Source organism: Carassius auratus, unplaced genomic scaffold (assembly GCF_003368295.1).
Source record: "Carassius auratus strain Wakin unplaced genomic scaffold, ASM336829v1 scaf_tig00020199, whole genome shotgun sequence".
Classification (NCBI taxonomy): domain Eukaryota; kingdom Metazoa; phylum Chordata; class Actinopteri; order Cypriniformes; family Cyprinidae; genus Carassius; species Carassius auratus.
In genome coordinates this window covers 17,501-35,000 of record NW_020525010.1, presented here as the reverse complement: position 1 = coordinate 35,000, position 17,500 = coordinate 17,501, and the positions used below count along the sequence as shown (strand labels likewise).

Here is a 17,500-nt window from a genome sequence, read left to right as displayed (position 1 = left end):
TTTTTCATTTAGCTGAAATAAATTTCGTTTTAAAATATTTCATTTTATTTTATTTTGTTTATTTGTGCCCAGTTAAATTAAATGGTAAATGGTTTAAAAATATTTTTTATTTTATTCTAGTTTGGAGTTAACTTTTTTTTTTGTACTAACAGTTTTTTTTTTTTTATGGTTTTCGTTAATAATAATATCCCCGTTTCAGAGCACTCAGCTCACAGAGAGACCAGCATGTGTGAAGAAAGACTACTCCAACTTCATGGCCTCCCTCAACCTGAGAAACCGCTATGCTGGAGAGGTAATAACGCATAATAAAGCAGAGGCTGCTGGGTATTTTATGAAAGAAGCTCAGAGTCTTAACTCCTTGCGTGTCTCGTATGCAGGTGGCAGGGATGATCCATTTCTCTGAGGCCATGCGGAGCACGATGGATCTGAACAAGCTGATGATTCGTCAGATGAATGAAGCTCTGGACGGAGGTCAGCCGGAAGCCTTCACTGAAGCCATGTTCAAAATGACTGCGCTGCTCATCAGCTCCAAAGGCATGTTTCTACATTGAAAATAGATGCTCATACCATCAAGTTGCATAATGAAACACTGGAATATACTAAAAATGAAGTTGAACTTCACAGTATGTTGTTGTTTTTTAATAGATAAGAGGAAAAGAAGCTCAGTGCAGTTATTAACAAAGTCATGATTCAATGTTGTGTTTATTGTGTAGAATGGGATCCTCAGCTCCTGCATCACCTCTGCTGGTCTCCATTAAAGATGTTCACGGAGAATGGCATGGAAACTGCTATTGCCTGCTGGGAATGGCTTCTGGCTGCGAGGACAGGCGTTGAAGTCCCTGTAAGATACACACATGTATAAGTAGAGCTGTCGTGATGCCGTTATTTTGTCAGTGAATACCAATGCCAGTCACGTAATACGCTCCTCAAAAGCCAAATTAAAAGTAAGTAATCTCAAGTAATTATTGCAGTAATTTATAAGTAATAAAACAGGTTAAAAAGGCGAGTAAATAACATAGAGATGTATTCGAATTCCCAAGATGAAATAATAAAGCAGCAGAAACATAGTGACATGTAAAATAGTACTTTATGATACTATTGTAATCATTCATATAATTGAATCTTATTATATATAAGTAACTTTATATATAATAATAATAAAAAACCTCAAAACATTTGCACATGTAAAAGTCTAGGTGTAGTAAACAGTACTCCTAAATGTGACTCTGGAGCACAAAGAAGCATTTTGAAGTCTCGGGTATATTTGTAGCAATAGTTAAAATACATGAATCATATGTGCCAAAAAGCATTAGGATATTAAGTAAAGATCATGTTCCATGAAGATATTTTGTACATTTCCTATTGTAAATATAACAAAACTTAATTTTTGATTAGTAATATGCATTGCTAAGAACTTTAAAGATGATTTTCTCAATATTTAGTTTTTTTGCTCCCTCAGATTCCAGATTTTCAAATAGTTGTATCTCAGCCAAATATTGTCCTCCTAACAAACCATACATCAATGGAAAGATTAAAGTTAACCCTTGTGACTGGTTTTGTGGTCCAGGGTCACAAATCTGTGCTATTATATTAGCTATGCAGGTTTTCCAATGCTTCTCCTCCTCTGTTCTGGGGTCAGTTCATGCGGGAGATGGCAGGAGCGTGGCAGATGACCGTCGAGCTGAAGATGGGGCTGTTCTCTGACGCCCAGCTGGAGGCAGATCCTCTGGCGGCCTCCGAGGAAAGCCAACCCGTCCCCTGTCCGCCCGATGTCACGCCCCACTACACCTGGATCGAGGTTACTTCCTGTTACCCTGTTTATCCGTCCAAGCTCATGAGCATTTTCATAGCTGTGGATTTACCCATCCGAAAACTCCTCTCAAATAGACTTCTTGTGAGGAAATCTCCCTCTCCTTTATTTGGATGAGGGTTGTACTTGTGTATTTGCATCAGTAGACTTGTTACAGAGATGCTCTGTTTTAGCAAATAGGTTTAATTTATTGCAATGCATTTTTTTTTGTTTTCCAAAATGGCATTTCATCCTTGTCTTTCTTTTCCTTTTGTCTAGTTTCTGGTCCAGCGTTTTGAGATCGCCAAGTACAGCAGTGTGGATCAGGTGGAGATTTTCAGCAGTCTTCTGCAGAGGTCTCTGTCTCTCAGTGTTGGCGGCCCTAAAAGCAGCCTGAACCGCCACGTGGCGGCCATTGGACCGCGCTTCAGGTTAGCAAGGAGACCGCTTTGTGAAAAATAGCTTTAAGAGTTGTAAATAAAGTTCATTTAATGAAGTTTTGCTAAAAATCCTGCTTAAAAATTCACATTTGATTCAAATCAAATGGGTAAACGAAGGAAAATAATTGACCAACCACTTAAACTGTCAAGATAAGACAGCAATATAAAAATGTATTTTACATAAGAATAATTAAGATTTTTTTTAGGGTGATTTTTATTTTTCATTCATCAAAAATGTCATTGTTTACACAAATGTGTTACTTGCCATTTCTTATTATTTGTGAAATTTAGTAGCACTTTCTGAAAATTGATTCAAATTCAATCCCACAATTTTGTTTAATTGTAGTTAATTACAGTTTTTTGGTTGACACCAGTGTTATTTTACTGTCAACGAGGTTTTATATATATATATATATATATATATATATATATATATATATATATATAGTGAGAGAAAGAGAAAGTCTTATATTTATATTTTCATTTTAAGTTCAATTCGTTCCCATTTTAATTGAGGATTAGTGATTTGAGAACTAGCTGCATCAAATACATTTGTTTAGATTTTATTTAATTTCATGTTTAGTTTAGTTTTATTAAGTATCTTTTAAGGGATTAGTTTTAATTTTACATTCGGTTAAAGCTGCAGACCGTAACTTTTGGTGCTCCAGGGGTTAATAAACAGAACTGCATGTTCTTTGTGGAAGAACATTGTAGCCGGATCTACTTCTCTCTGTTCATGTCTATGACGAATCATGCAGCTACTGATCTACTCCACTACTTATTATGTACCGTATTTTTCGGACTATAAGTCGCACGTGAGTATAAGTCGCATCAGTCGTAAAATACGTCATGATGAGGAAAAAAACAAATATAAGTCGCACTGGACTATAAGTCGCATTTATTTAGAACCTAGAACCAAGAGAAAACATTACCGTCTCCAGCCACGAGAGGGCGCTCTATGTCTTCAGTGTAGACTACAGGAGAACTGAGCAGCATAGAGCGCCCTCTTGTGGTTGTAGACGGTAATGTTTTCTCTTGGTTCATGTCCCTTAGTTCATTTTTCTCAGTTCATGTCAAATTAATTTTGATAAATAAGTCGCACCTGACTATTAGTCGCAGGACCAGCCAAACTATGAAAAAAGTGCGACTTATAGGCCGGAAAATACGGTAAAAGACTGCAGCTTTCACTATAAAAACCCTGGTTGACTCTGTGAAGAAAAACATCGTTTCTCTGCGCTCAGGTTGTTGACGCTTGGACTTGCCCTCCTGCATTCTGACGTAGTGACCAACACCACCATCCGTAATGTCCTACGTGAAAAGATTTACTCCACCGCCTTCGATTATTTCAGGTACTGCATAGAAAATGTTCGAGTTTTTGCTATGACAATCAAACGATTCAGTTTTAGTTGAGATATCTATTAAAGAGAGGTATCTGATTGCATGTGTCCTTAGTTAATGAAATTAATCAACATTATTTCTATCTGGTTTGTTTTTGTCTCAGCGTGGCACCAAAGTTCCCCACTCAGGGAGACAAGCATCTGCGCGAGGACATCAGCATCATGACCCGCTTCTACGCCAGCATCCTCTCCGATAAGAAGTACCTAGCTGCTAGTCAGCTCGTGCCACCTGGTGAGCTTGGCGCCAATCCCTCTCAAAGCTCCCTATCTGCCGGGATTTTCGGATCACTTATCGTTTCCAGCACTTCTCCGATATCGTTATTAAGTAAGCCTCTCTAGCTGCTACAGTGCAGCAGGAGCATGTTCTGAAAGCATGTTTCCCGCAAATTTGAAGCCTGTACTAAAAATGCACGGCAGTCATCCGGACGGCCGTATTTATCAATTTGTCACAAAGCACAAATTGACAAATGCGTCCGTCCCGTCTCTCTCCGCCTGAAACGCCACCGTCCATCTCTATCCATTGTAGAAAACATGATCTCATCCGAACATTAGCGCTCTCTCTCTCTCTCATGTAAAATGCATGATCATTTCAATATCAGAGAACTAATTGAGACTCCATTCGTCCCTTAAAGCCTCTCCTACATCGCACACAAATCAGTTGCTTGGCTTGGTATTTACTCCTCCAATGTAGAATTTGCAGGCTGCTTTTCCTCGGATGCTGTGTGTTAATAATTCATTAAAGCTAATGGAAAAGGGAAGGAGAAAAGGTGCTGGAATGATGGAACAAAATGGTAAAAGGAGAGAGTTGGGAATAACATTTAGTTGTGTGAGTGAATCCACTCGGGAACATGTCCAGGTCATACCAGATCACTCCTAAATCAAAAGATAGATATGAAAATATATGCTTTTGTTTATTAATAGAGGAAATTGAAAGCTATTTTAGGACCTTTTTATGAAATTTTGCACATTTATCCAAAACTGTGTGTTTTTATGCATTTAAAAATATGTACGGTATGCATTTACATTTCTTTATATAGAGAGAGACAGTGGATATATAATTTTATATTATTTAAAAGTGCACATTTTTTGCACAAAAAATAAAAGAATAGTCTTTTTATTATTATGATTATTATTTTTGACTAATGAATTTAAGGGCTGTTTTTTCATCACCATTATTTACATTTTTAAAAAATTATTTCATTTCAGTTAATTTCAATTTATTGTTGTATGTGCACTAAATATTTTACAAAAATAATACATACATATATATATATATATATATATATATATATATATATATATATATATATATATATATATATATATATATATATATATATATATATATATATATATATATATTTAATGAGGTATAGATAAAGAAATTTTACATTTTCTGTTTTTATACACATATAAACATATTTTTCCCCTGACAACAGTGTCTAAAAATGTATTAAATTGATTTCAGTTAATTACTTTGTGCACATAATATAAAATGCATAACGCAAAGTAATATATATTATAGTTGTTTTATACACACACTCTTATATATCACACTCTTCATGAGATTGACTCTAATAGTGTAGGCACCCGAGAGAAGAGAATAAAGTTCACCAAACCCTTCGTTTAACAGCGTTTCCTCTCACAGACAACCAGGACCCGTCCATGAACAGTTTGTCGGTGATGAACGCCACCGACCCGAGGAACAACATGGACATGACCATGGGTTCCCGTCAGCAAAGCGCTCAGGGCTGGATCAACACCTACCCCCTGTCCAGCGGGATGTCCACCATCTCCAAGAAATCAGGTATCACCCAAACACACAACAGCCGATTGGTTTTAATGGTTTAATCTGTTTAGCCAATGTGCATCTGCTAATGCTGTGATAGCATTACTACTGAACTACTGTTGTGTCACTGGTGGCTTGTTTGTTGAGCAACTTACTCTGAGAGCTGCATTTTAAAGAGTTAAAATATCGCAAGAACACCCAAACACATCCTACTTGGGGAATCCAAAAACCAACAAATTAAAGTTTAAAGAAACAGTTAATTACTAGCACAGAGTGCTTAATGTAAAGTTGTTTCTGCACTTTTGTTCTAGTCTAATCTATAATCAACTGAGATTAAGTACTGATTAATAAAAAATAATGTTATATTGATTTATTTAAATGTTTTATTACATATACAGGGAGAGAGAGAGATATTTATTTATAAAAGTAGTTAGTATAATTAAAAACCATAGCTCCAATAACTAAAATCTGACAGGGTTTTAACTTATTACCAGTCGAGTTTAAAATAAGTAAAATTAAGATGATTTTAAGATTATTTTGGACCATTTATCAGCTAAAAAGGTTGTAAGACACAGTGAGGGTTACTATGTTTAACTAAAACTAAAACCCAAAAAATTATTTTTTACTTTGAATAAAATAAACGTAAAAAAACAAACAAAAAAAAAAAACAATCTTATTGTATTTAAACTCATTGCCAAGGCAATGTTTATTTTATTTAGTTCATGTACTAAACTTAAAAAAAAAAAAAATACTTTAATGACATTTAAGAAACAAAAAATTATACAAATGATTTTATAAAAATTCTAATTAGATTTAAAATGAAAATGGAAAAACACGTGTCTAATGTTTAGTCTTCACGCAGCTGTTACTCTGTCTTCCGTTGTTTTCTCTCACTATAGGCATGTCCAAAAAGAGCAACCGAGGCACCCAGCTGCACAAGTACTACATGAAGCGCAGGACGTTACTCTTGGCCTTACTGGTAGGGAGGTTTTTCCTCAGCCTGGTTCTTAAACCAATACACTTCTGTGTCTTGAGCGTCTCTGTGCTTTCTTTGCAGGCCAGTGAGATCGAGCGACTGACCACTTGGTACAACCCGCTATCAACACAGGAGCTGGTCATCTCCACAGAGCAGTCGGTGGAGACCAGCATCTCCAACTGGAGATCCAAATACATCAACCTGAGTGAGAAACAGTGGAAGGACAACGTCAACTTGGCCTGGAGTATCGCTCCGTATCTGGCCATGCAGCTTCCAGCAAGGTACACCTCCCACGAGACTCTTCTCTGTTTCAGACTGGAGTCACCTCTCCACCCGCTAGTCATTTGTCAGAATGCAGTCCCAGAATCCTCTGTTTCCAGTTAACTCCTCTGACTATTGGAGCTTATTTGAGTTGAACTATTTTAGGATTTTTTCCCCCAGTAACATTGACAATGATGCATATTTTCCCTAATAAAACTCTTACTGTGATTTGGATAGATTATATTTATATTGTATTATATTACATTGTTACATTGTTATATTTAGTGCTGTCAAACGATTAATTCCAATTTAATCGTGTCCAAAAAAAGGTTTTCGTTACATAATGAATGTGTGTGTGTACTGTGTATATTAATTCTGGATATGTAAATACACACAAACAGTATATATTTTGAAAATATTTAAATATAAATAAATAAAAATCTAAAAAATTTTAATGTATAAACATAAGAAAATTTTCTGAAATATATATATGAATGTGCATGTATTCATATATACACAATATATATACACACACAATACACACATTTCGGATGTGATTAATCTTTTGACAGCATTAATTATATTATATTATATTATATTATATTATATTATATTATATTATATTATATTATATTATATTATATTATATTATATTATACAAAAAAGCATTCACATTTTTAAACATCAAGAAATTGTAAAAAAAAAAAAATGGTTTAAAAAGTCCCCCCCCAAAAAAAGTTTTTGTTATATTTTGTTATTATTCAAAAGTGCATTTTTTATTTACGTGAAGAAATCGTTTTCAAAAATTGTATTATGTTTTTTATTTTATTTTTTATTCAAAAGTGCACCGACATTTTTACACAAAGAAATTGTTTTTAAAATACTTGTTTTTTTGTTTTTTTTTTACTCTATTGAGTTAGACGTCTATAGCCAAATAAAATCTGGATTCATTATTTGCAATATCATGTTATGAATGCAATGCGTAGAGTTCAGTATAAAAAAAAAACTTATTTTAAATGGATGACAATTTGAGTTAAATTATATTATTTTATTTATTAAAATATTTTACTGATATTTTTACACACAAAGAAATGGTTTAAAAACCAGTTAATCATCTTTTCCACTCAAAGATAAAGACTCCAATCGTATCAATAAAATCTGGAATGATAATCATTGAAATATTATGCTATTGGAAATGTAACCCAATAATCCTGTTTAACCCTGCACTGTATTATGTGTGTGTTTACTAATGCATTAGAGTGCAGCACCAGTTGATCAGAAAAATGAGGTTTCAGTCCAGTTTTAAGGTTTTGATGTGACTGTATGACCTCTTTTCTTGCTTTGTAGGTTCAAAAATGCAGATGCCATTGTTGCTGAAGTGACGCGTCTGGTTCGTCTGGATCCTGGTGCTGTCAGCGATGTGCCGGAGGCAGTGAAGGTTAGAGCCGCTTTAGGACATTATGTACCACTACGTGCTAAAAATCCCTCTCAATCACTGTGTTCACATGGGCATCAGTAATCTACTTATTTATCATATTCTGAATAAAACAATATTAGGATTAAGGTGTTTGCATGGGTTGCTTTCATGTTCCCATTTTACATGCAGTTTGGGGAGTATTTTACTGAAAGCATGTAAACGTTTTCACTGTTGCATGTGTTTTCCTCTTAGTTCCTGGTGACGTGGCACACCATTGATGCTGATTGTCCAGAGCTGAGCCACATCCTGTGCTGGGCTCCTGCAGATCCTCCCACCGGCCTCTCGTACTTCTCCAGCATGTACCCTCCTCATCCGCTCACCGCTCAGTATGGAGTCAAAGTCCTGCGCTCCTTCCCTCCTGTAGGTACCAGCAGGGCGGCGCTACAGTCTCTGTCTGTTCCACCTTTCTCCCTCTGAGACCCCCATTGACAAGACATTATTATTTCACCGCTGCAATGACAAAGCTGTTCGCTTTCAAAAAAGTTTTTTTTTTTTTTAAAGTAAACTAGCAGTGACAATTTACATTAATAGTTAATAAAAATTGTTAATAAAAATAGTTTAATGAATTATTCAAATGATTACATTCCATAAGTTTCAATAACTAAATGTTTGTTAGGGTTTCCACTTTTTTTAATTACCAGTGAATTCACTTGACTTTTCAAATAATTTGTGTTTACATTTTCTTATATATTTTTTACTCACAAAGAGCAGTTTCTAACCAAAAAATATTTAAAAATATAATATAATATATAAATTCTAATATAGCACTAATATATTATACATTTTTATCATTTTTTATATTTATTCCCACAGCTCTTCCAGGTCTAGAAATCACACTTTTAAAATTGCAGTTTTTACCTGAAAAAAATATTTTTTTAAATTACTAGAAAAAAAGGAAGTCCTTGAAAAATCCTTGACGTTCCCATGACTTCTGAGGTCTAGAAATCTCATTTTTCAAATAGCAGTTTCTTCCCGTTAAAGGTTTTTAGAGCTGATGTTTTTAAAACATTTAAAATATGTATTCCTATGATTTTTTTTTCCAGGTCTAGGAATCACACATTTCAAAAAGCAATTTTTACCCAATAAAATATTTAGAACTTGAATTTATAATATTTTTTTTTAATTGTAATATAAATTTCATGACATTTCTAGGTGTAGAAATCATGCTTTTTAAACCTCTTGAAAAATAACGCTTGAATTAACTAGAAAAAAAAAAAAAAAAAAAAAAAAAAATATATATATATATATATATATATATATATATATATATATATATATATATATATAAGTTAATATTCATTAACTTTTTCATTGACATTTTTTAATATTTTAAATATTAATTCACTTGACTTTTACACGTCTAGAAATGCTTCACCTGAGCAATTAACTTGCTTTCAATCAATGTGAAATATTTGTCAGCATTTATGCACTTGTCTACAGTTTCCACTTTTTTATTCATGCAAAAAAATTAGACTCATATTATTTTAAACCCGTTTGACTTTCCTTTTCCCGTGAAACACAAAGAGAGGTGTTTCGAAGGTGTTTTTGATTTAAACTCCACGAATGTGTGATAATAGTGATCCCCATCTTGCTTTATCCCTCACATGAGGAACTGCATTATGTTTCTGTGATTTCTGACTTGCGTTCCTCTTACAGGATGCCATTTTGTTTTACATTCCTCAAATCGTTCAAGCGCTGCGCTATGACAAGGTGAGGAAGAGTGAACTGTGACCTCTCCTGAAACACAACAGAGGTTTGATCTGACTCTCACAGCCCTGGGCTGCTATTAACATCGATGCTGTCGTTCTGACAGATGGGTTACGTGCGTGAGTACATCCTGTGGGCCGCACAGAAGTCCCAGCTCCTCGCTCATCAGTTCATATGGAACATGAAGACCAACATCTTTCTGGACGAGGAGGGCCATCAGAAAGATCGTATGTAACTGTGCAATTAGTACTTCATTAGTCTGATTACACACTATTAGCATTCACTTTTGTTTGTTTGTTTGATTGCTACTTCAGGGATGAGAGTTTCAGAAACAGTTAAAAAAACATGAATATGGACACGTGTGTTAATGCTGTTCAGAAATCAAAAGTGGGAGGTGGCTCTGCCTGTCAATCATACAGTGGTGCATGTAACAGGAAGAGAGAACATGATGTCAAACACTCATTAGATGTTATAGCGGTGTGAGATGAGCAGGCTGGCTTTGTGTTGTGCTTCAGCGGACATCGGTGATCTTCTGGAGCAGATGGTGGAGGAGATCACACACTCTCTGTCAGGCCCCGCTAAACACTTCTACCAGCGCGAGTTTGACTTCTTCAACAAGATCACCAACGTCTCCGCCATTATCAAGTATGTCCGATGATATTTCCAGCACATCTGAGCTCTCTCCCAAACACGAAGGCAGTTGCTTTGCCAGGGGATGTCCTAACTGAAGTTGAACCACATAAAGGAGCTATTAGAAATTGATTATTTTTAATATATATATACGTTCAACTCCATCTGCCATTATTTATTTACTGGTTTTGCAGTGCATTCTGGGATTGTGCTATACTGCAAGGATGCATCTTAAAATATAAGTGTGACTGAAATGGGTTTTGGAGTTGATGAAGAAACTTTAAATTCTTAAATTCCAAATGAAACACACACACACACACACACACACAAAAAATATTTGAAATATTTGTAGAATATTTATAGAATATATTGGGGAATATTTGTAGCAATAGTCAAAAATACATTTTATGGGTCAAAATTATAATTTTTTCTTTTATGCCAAAAAATGATTAGGATATTAAGTAAATATCATCAAGATATCAAGATGTTTTGTAAATGTCCTACCATAAATATATCCAAACTTAATTATTGATAAGTAATATGCATTGCTAAGAATTCATCTGGACAACTTGAAAGATGATTTTCTCAATATTTAGATTTTTTTGCACCCTCAGATTCCAGATTTTCAAATAATTTTATCTCAACCAAATATTGTCCTCCTAACAAACCACACATCAATGGAAAACTTCTTTATTCAGCTTTCAGATGATGCATAAACCTCAGTTTCGAAAAATAGACACGTAAGACTGGTTTTGTGCTCCAGGGTCACATTTGAAGTGCTTTTAATGCCTAAAAATGTTGTCTGGATAGGCTGCGATTCGTTTGGATCGGAGGCTATAATATGATTTTGAGTGTTTTTTGCATTGCTGTTCACAGAAATGCCTTTGTTTTTGGAAACTGTACCACTGTTCAATGCCTGCTCCAAATCACCACCTATCTCTAAACCAATTTCATTTTCAAAATTCATTTAAAATTTAATGGTTTAAGGGTTAATTAAGATAATAACATTCTAAGTAAGATAAGCTTTATTTTCTTTAGATCAAATATATACTGCTCAAAAAAATAAAAGGAACACTTGTGGGTTACATTGTGTGTTTAACAGCCCCCTTTATTTTTTTGAGCAGTATATTCTGAATGTACTCTAAGTAAAGTGAGCAGAAAGGAAAGCGTGCTGTTCTTGTTTCCAGGCCTGTTCCTAAAGGAGACGAGAGGAAGAGAGCGTGTCTGAAGGCGCTGTCCGAAATCAAAGTTCAGCCAGGTTAGGATAAGAGTAACTGAGCTTTAAAATATTACTTGTCTTTCTTTATTTAATCTGTGTCTGAATTCTCTAACACTGTTATCAGGATGCTATTTGCCAAGCAATCCGGAAGCGATCGTCCTGGATATCGACTACAAGTCAGGGACACCCATGCAGAGGTATCAGCAGACCGCACCGCTCACCAGAAACCGGTTCACATGCTCTCAGATCACATTTCACATCTGATTTATTACAGCGCTGCCAAAGCACCTTACCTGGCCAAATTCAGAGTGAAGAGGTGTGGAGTTAGTGAGCTTGAGAAAGAGGGTGAGACGCACATGACCTTTCATACGCCTTCAGCTCACAGCGCTCACAGGATAGGTTCAGTTTCTGTGTGACTGTGTGTGTGTGTGTGTGTGTGTGTGTGTCCACAGGTCTGCGCTGTCCGTCAGACTCTCAGGATGAAGGTGAGGAGGACTCAGAGACGGCTCGAAAGGTCTGCTGGCAGGCGGCCATCTTTAAAGTGGGCGATGATTGCAGACAGGTCAGTGTCATGGGAAATGAAATCCTTATGAAATCTCTTAAGTCTGTATGCCTCACTGCAAAATGTAAAAAATAAGAATTGATCTTTTCAGTACATTAAGATGTTTTACATTGACACTAAACTTATTTCATGAATAGGTTTTCATGGGGGGGGAAAATCATATATATAATATATTATAATTATAATTTATATATATTATTTAATATTTAACATTATTGTTTTCCCCATGAAAACTTGAAAATGAAATATAAAATAATTATATTATTTATATTTTATATAAAAAAAGAAAATGCACATAACATTTCCACTATGAAATATTATGAATTAAATGATATCATTTAATGAATAATATTTAATAGTGGAAATGTTATGTGAAATCTCTTTTTTATATAAAATATATTTTTTTTATTTAAAAAAAAAATTTTGTTTTTTACATTTTTAATTATATAAGCATGTTATGAAATCTTTTATGTCTGTATTATATTTCACTCCAAAGAAAAAAATTATTATAATTTTTAGAACATTTTGTTAATAATTAGATTTCATTTAAATATAATATATTTTATATATTTTATAATATATTTAAATATAATAATTAGAATTTGTTTTAAGTCATATATTATATTATATTATATTATTTTTTTCAGTGTAAACTAATGCATCTGAAATCACAACAGTAATGTGTGTGTGTGTGTATATATATATATATATATATATATATATATATATAATATTCAATAATGAAATAAAATGTAATAATTTAAATAATAAATAAAATGTAATTAGATTTCATTTAAATATAATATATTTTTTATATTTTATAATATATTTAAATATAATAATTAGAATTTGTTTTAAGTCATGTATTATATTATATTATATTATATTATATTATATTATATTATATTATTTTTTTCAGTGTAAACTAATGCATCTGAAATCACAACAGTAATGTGTGTGTGTGTGTGTGTATATATATATATATATATATATATATATATATATATATATATATATATATATATATATATATAATATACAATAATGAAATAAAATGTAATAATTTAAATAATAATAAATAAAATGTAATAATTTAGTTAAAAGCATCTCTGTTTGTTAGGATGTTTTTTTATTTTGTATTTGTGTTGTAATTTGACCTTGATGTGTTTTGAGTTGATTTTCATCATGAAATGGATTTATTAATGTAGTTCCTCTGGTCTCAGGACATGCTCGCGCTCCAGATCATCGGTCTCTTCAGGAACATCTTCCAGCTGGTGGGTCTGGATCTGTTCGTGTTCCCGTACCGTGTGGTGGCCACCGCTCCTGGAGTGAGTCTCGCTCCAGCTTCCTGTCACACGTCGTGCTCCTGACCCGCTGGAGCTCTGCTGACCTGGCTTCCTGTCTGCTTCTTTCAGTGTGGCGTGATCGAATGTATTCCGGACTGTAAGTCCCGCGATCAGCTCGGACGGCAGACTGACATTGGCATGTACGAATACTTCAGGAACCAGTACGGGGACGAGTCCACGCTGGCCTTCCAGAAGGTGACAGACACTCGCTTCAGGATAGTTTTGGGTTCTGTTGATGTGTCTGATCATTTATTGTGTAATGTCTCTCTCTCTCGAAGGCTCGTTATAACTTCATCCGCAGTATGGCTGCATACAGTCTCCTGCTCTTCCTGTTACAAATCAAAGACCGACACAATGGGAACATCATGCTGGACAGCAAAGGCCATCTCATCCACATCGGTCAGTTGAGTTCAACCAAACCAACTTAACTAAATTGTATTGGTCTAGCCGTTTTTGCTATTGTACATATGAAGATATGAAAATGTCCTCTTATGATTGGCAGCCACAAGTGTTCTGTTACATATGAAATATAAATCAAAGCTAATTCAAAATATTAATAAAAACTATAATATATTATATATGATACATTTATGTTCTGTTTAGATTTGTATTAATATTTTGAATTACGTTTAATGTTTTTATTTGAACTTTAGTAAATGTTTGTGATTTTATGATGTGCTTCTGCCTAATTGTGTTTTTTTTTTTATTACTTTTTAGGTTTGAATAATTTCTTCTTTAGTTCAGCTTTATCTTTTATTTATTAAAATTTTTTGCTTCACATAATACTTTTGTGAAGGCGACATTTCACATTTGTATTCAGTCTTTAAGTTTTTCAACTAATATTGATATTTTTATATTTTATGTCTGTGATATCTTCTAGTACAAAATTTCATTTTGCAATAAAAACTCAAATTAGACTTAAACTAATTACATTTTTAATTACAAAATAAATGAACTTACATTTTAATGATCTACATTTAATTCTGAATGTAAAATTTAAGATAATAACATTTAAATGATACAATTTAAGTTTTAATAAAAATTAAAAAAGGTGAAATTATTGTGAAATTTATTGTTAATTTATATTGTATATTATATATTGTATATCTATAGTACATCAAACGAGGACAATGTCCATCTTATAACCCATTAATTTTTCCATTCTTGCCACGAAAACTCAAGTTAAACTTAAAATAAATACATTAATTTAAATAAATACAAAATTAACTTGAATTTTAGATTTTTTATTATTAAGTTTTAGTTTTTTCTTATTCCAATTAAAAAAAAGAAAAGAAGAATGAAATGACTGTGGTTTTTTTTATTTTTTTTCAGCTACTTGCCACATTTCTACTACAACATTTTTTGTTTATTTAGTTTAACCAACATTTTTTTTGAAAATAATTCTCTATTAAACATATTAAAAACGAATAGAAAGACAAGAACAAATAAATGACAACAATTCTAAATTATAGTACAAAATGTAAAAATACTGTATAAATAATAGTATTATATAATATAAAATATTTCACTTTAATTCAAATTAAACACTAATTGAAAATATTAATTAAAACGCTAATAGCATCTCATTGATGGTATAATAAGACTGGTTTTCTGTCACTAGCTGGTCAGAATTATATTTTTAGTTTCATGCCAGTTTTTGTGCTTTATAAAATGTGTTTATATTATATTATATTTTTATTCATATTTTTTAATTAAGCTTTTATTTTTAAATGTTCAGTTTTCAATGTAAATTTTTTAAAAAAAATTTTAATGTGTTTTTGCGACTTTTATTTATTCATATTTTAATATGACTATTTGGATTTTTGTATTATTTATATTATATCTTATTTTTATTAATATTTTGAAGTAACTTTTATTTTTACATTTTCAGTTTTCAATGTTTTTTATTTTTTATTTTTTTTTATTTTGTAATGTACTTTTGCCATTTATCTATCTACTTATTTATTTTAATATTACTATTTGGATTTTGGTATTATCTACATTATATTATATTTTTATTAATATTTTGAAGTAACTTTTATTTTTACATTTTCAATGTAATTTTTTTTTATTAAGAAGAATGAAGTGAGTGTGTTTGTGATTTCTGGGTTGTTGTGTCCTCTAGACTTCGGCTTCATGTTCGAGAGCTCTCCGGGGGGGAATCTGGGCTGGGAGCCCGACATCAAGCTGACCGATGAGATGGTGATGATCATGGGCGGCAAGATGGAGGCCACTCCCTTTAAATGGTTCATGGAGATGTGTGTGCGAGGATACCTGGCCGTAAGGTGAGATGATGAGGATTTGAGCTGCCCTCTGCGGGAGGATTCTGTCTCCAATATGTTAAGACTGCACAGGGTTTGTTCTTTACAGGGATGTTAATGTTAAAACTGAACTTTCATGACTTCAATAATATAAACATTTAATGGAATTTATTCAAAATATAAAGAAAAGCTTTCAATTATTTTATTTTCAGCTACTTGCAACATTTCTACTACAACATTTTTTGTTTATTTAGTTTAACCAAAATTTAATTAGAAAATAATTCTGTATTAAACATATTAAAAAACGACAAGAACAACTAAATTAAAACAATTCTAAATTATAGTACAAAATGAAATAAATATTAGTATTATATAATATAAAATATTTCATTTTAATTCAAATCAAACACTTATTAAAAGGCTAATCGCATCTCGTTGATGTTATAATGAGACACTAGCTGGTCAGAATGAGATTTGTAGTTTCCTGGCTGTTAGTGTGTGTTTCATGTGTTTCTCTCAGGCCGTACATGGATGCTGTGGTATCACTGGTGACTCTGATGCTGGACACAGGGCTGCCGTGCTTCAGAGGACAGACCATCAAACTCCTCAAGTACCCTAATGAATATTACACCTTCATTTAATGCTCTTATCTGTTCTTTCTTCCTCGGAAATAATGATCGCTGTACATAAGTCTTATTTTTGTATTATTTATATTATATTTGTATTCATATTTTTTAATTAAGCTTTCATTTTTAAATGTTCCGTTTTCAATGTAATTTTTTAAAATGTAATATTTATATTTATTATATTATAAAAAAATATATTTTACTTATTTTGTAATGTACTTCTGCCTTTCATCTATCTATTTATTTATTTTAATATTACTATTTGGATTTTTTTTATTATCTATATTATATTATATTTTTATTAATATTTTGAATTAGCTTTTATTTTTACATTTTCAGTTCCCTCTGTAATTATTTTGTTTTGTTTTGTTTTTTACTAATTTTGTAATGTGGTTTTGCCATTTTTATTTATTTATTCTAATATTACTATTAGATTTTTTTTTTAATTTATATTATATTTGTATTAATATTTTTAATTAACACTTATCTTTACATTTTTAATTTTCCTCTGTAATTTTTGTATTTATTTTTTTTACTAATTTTGTAATGTTCTTTTGCCATTTTTATTTATTTATTTATTATAATATTACTATTTGGATTTTTTTTTTTATCATTTATATTATATATATATTAATATTTTAAATTTGCTTTTATTTTAAAATTTTCTGTTTACTGTTTTTCTTTTTTGTTTTACTAATTTTATAATGTACTTTTGCATTTTTATTATATTACTATTTGGATTTTTGGATGTATATTATATTTTATATATATATTTTGACTTAACTTTAATTTTTACATTTTCAGCTTTAAATGTTTTTTTGGTTTTTTTTGTAATATGCTTTTGCATTTATTTATTTTAATATTACTATTTAGGATTATTTTTTTTTCAGATTTCTTTTCATCTAATATCTATATTGTATTTATTTCAGTAATGAACAAAAATGTTTCTAATAGTATTACTATAATAACTCTGCTGTATTGTGTTCGGCAGACAAAGGTTCAACCCCAACATGAGTGAGA

At 32.0% G+C, this 17,500-nt stretch overlaps 1 protein-coding gene across 2 annotated transcripts in view; it reads left to right on the top strand.

The window, feature by feature from the left end:
• The window catches only part of LOC113076367 (phosphatidylinositol 4-kinase alpha-like), a 39,673-nt gene that overhangs the window by 19,883 nt on the left and 2,290 nt on the right, over positions 1–17,500 (top strand). Inside the window, exons 30-54 of one of the 2 annotated variants that reach the window (XM_026249010.1) lie at positions 200–292; positions 378–534; positions 714–841; positions 1,640–1,798; positions 2,069–2,220; positions 3,471–3,578; positions 3,731–3,951; positions 5,275–5,433; positions 6,315–6,394; positions 6,473–6,672; positions 8,000–8,090; positions 8,322–8,489; positions 9,786–9,839; positions 9,943–10,063; positions 10,352–10,481; positions 11,654–11,724; positions 11,810–11,882; positions 11,960–12,030; positions 12,138–12,247; positions 13,471–13,575; positions 13,663–13,788; positions 13,872–13,992; positions 15,719–15,878; positions 16,375–16,464; positions 17,472–17,500. The exon at positions 17,472–17,500 is cut by the window's right edge and continues 55 nt beyond it. In XM_026249010.1, the coding sequence (XP_026104795.1) occupies positions 200–292; positions 378–534; positions 714–841; positions 1,640–1,798; positions 2,069–2,220; positions 3,471–3,578; positions 3,731–3,951; positions 5,275–5,433; positions 6,315–6,394; positions 6,473–6,672; positions 8,000–8,090; positions 8,322–8,489; positions 9,786–9,839; positions 9,943–10,063; positions 10,352–10,481; positions 11,654–11,724; positions 11,810–11,882; positions 11,960–12,030; positions 12,138–12,247; positions 13,471–13,575; positions 13,663–13,788; positions 13,872–13,992; positions 15,719–15,878; positions 16,375–16,464; positions 17,472–17,500 (2,977 nt within the window). The remainder of the gene's footprint in view (positions 1–199; positions 293–377; positions 535–713; positions 842–1,639; positions 1,799–2,068; positions 2,221–3,470; positions 3,579–3,730; positions 3,952–5,274; positions 5,434–6,314; positions 6,395–6,472; positions 6,673–7,999; positions 8,091–8,321; positions 8,490–9,785; positions 9,840–9,942; positions 10,064–10,351; positions 10,482–11,653; positions 11,725–11,809; positions 11,883–11,959; positions 12,031–12,137; positions 12,248–13,470; positions 13,576–13,662; positions 13,789–13,871; positions 13,993–15,718; positions 15,879–16,374; positions 16,465–17,471) is intronic. The other variant, XM_026249011.1, reaches the window with a different exon arrangement.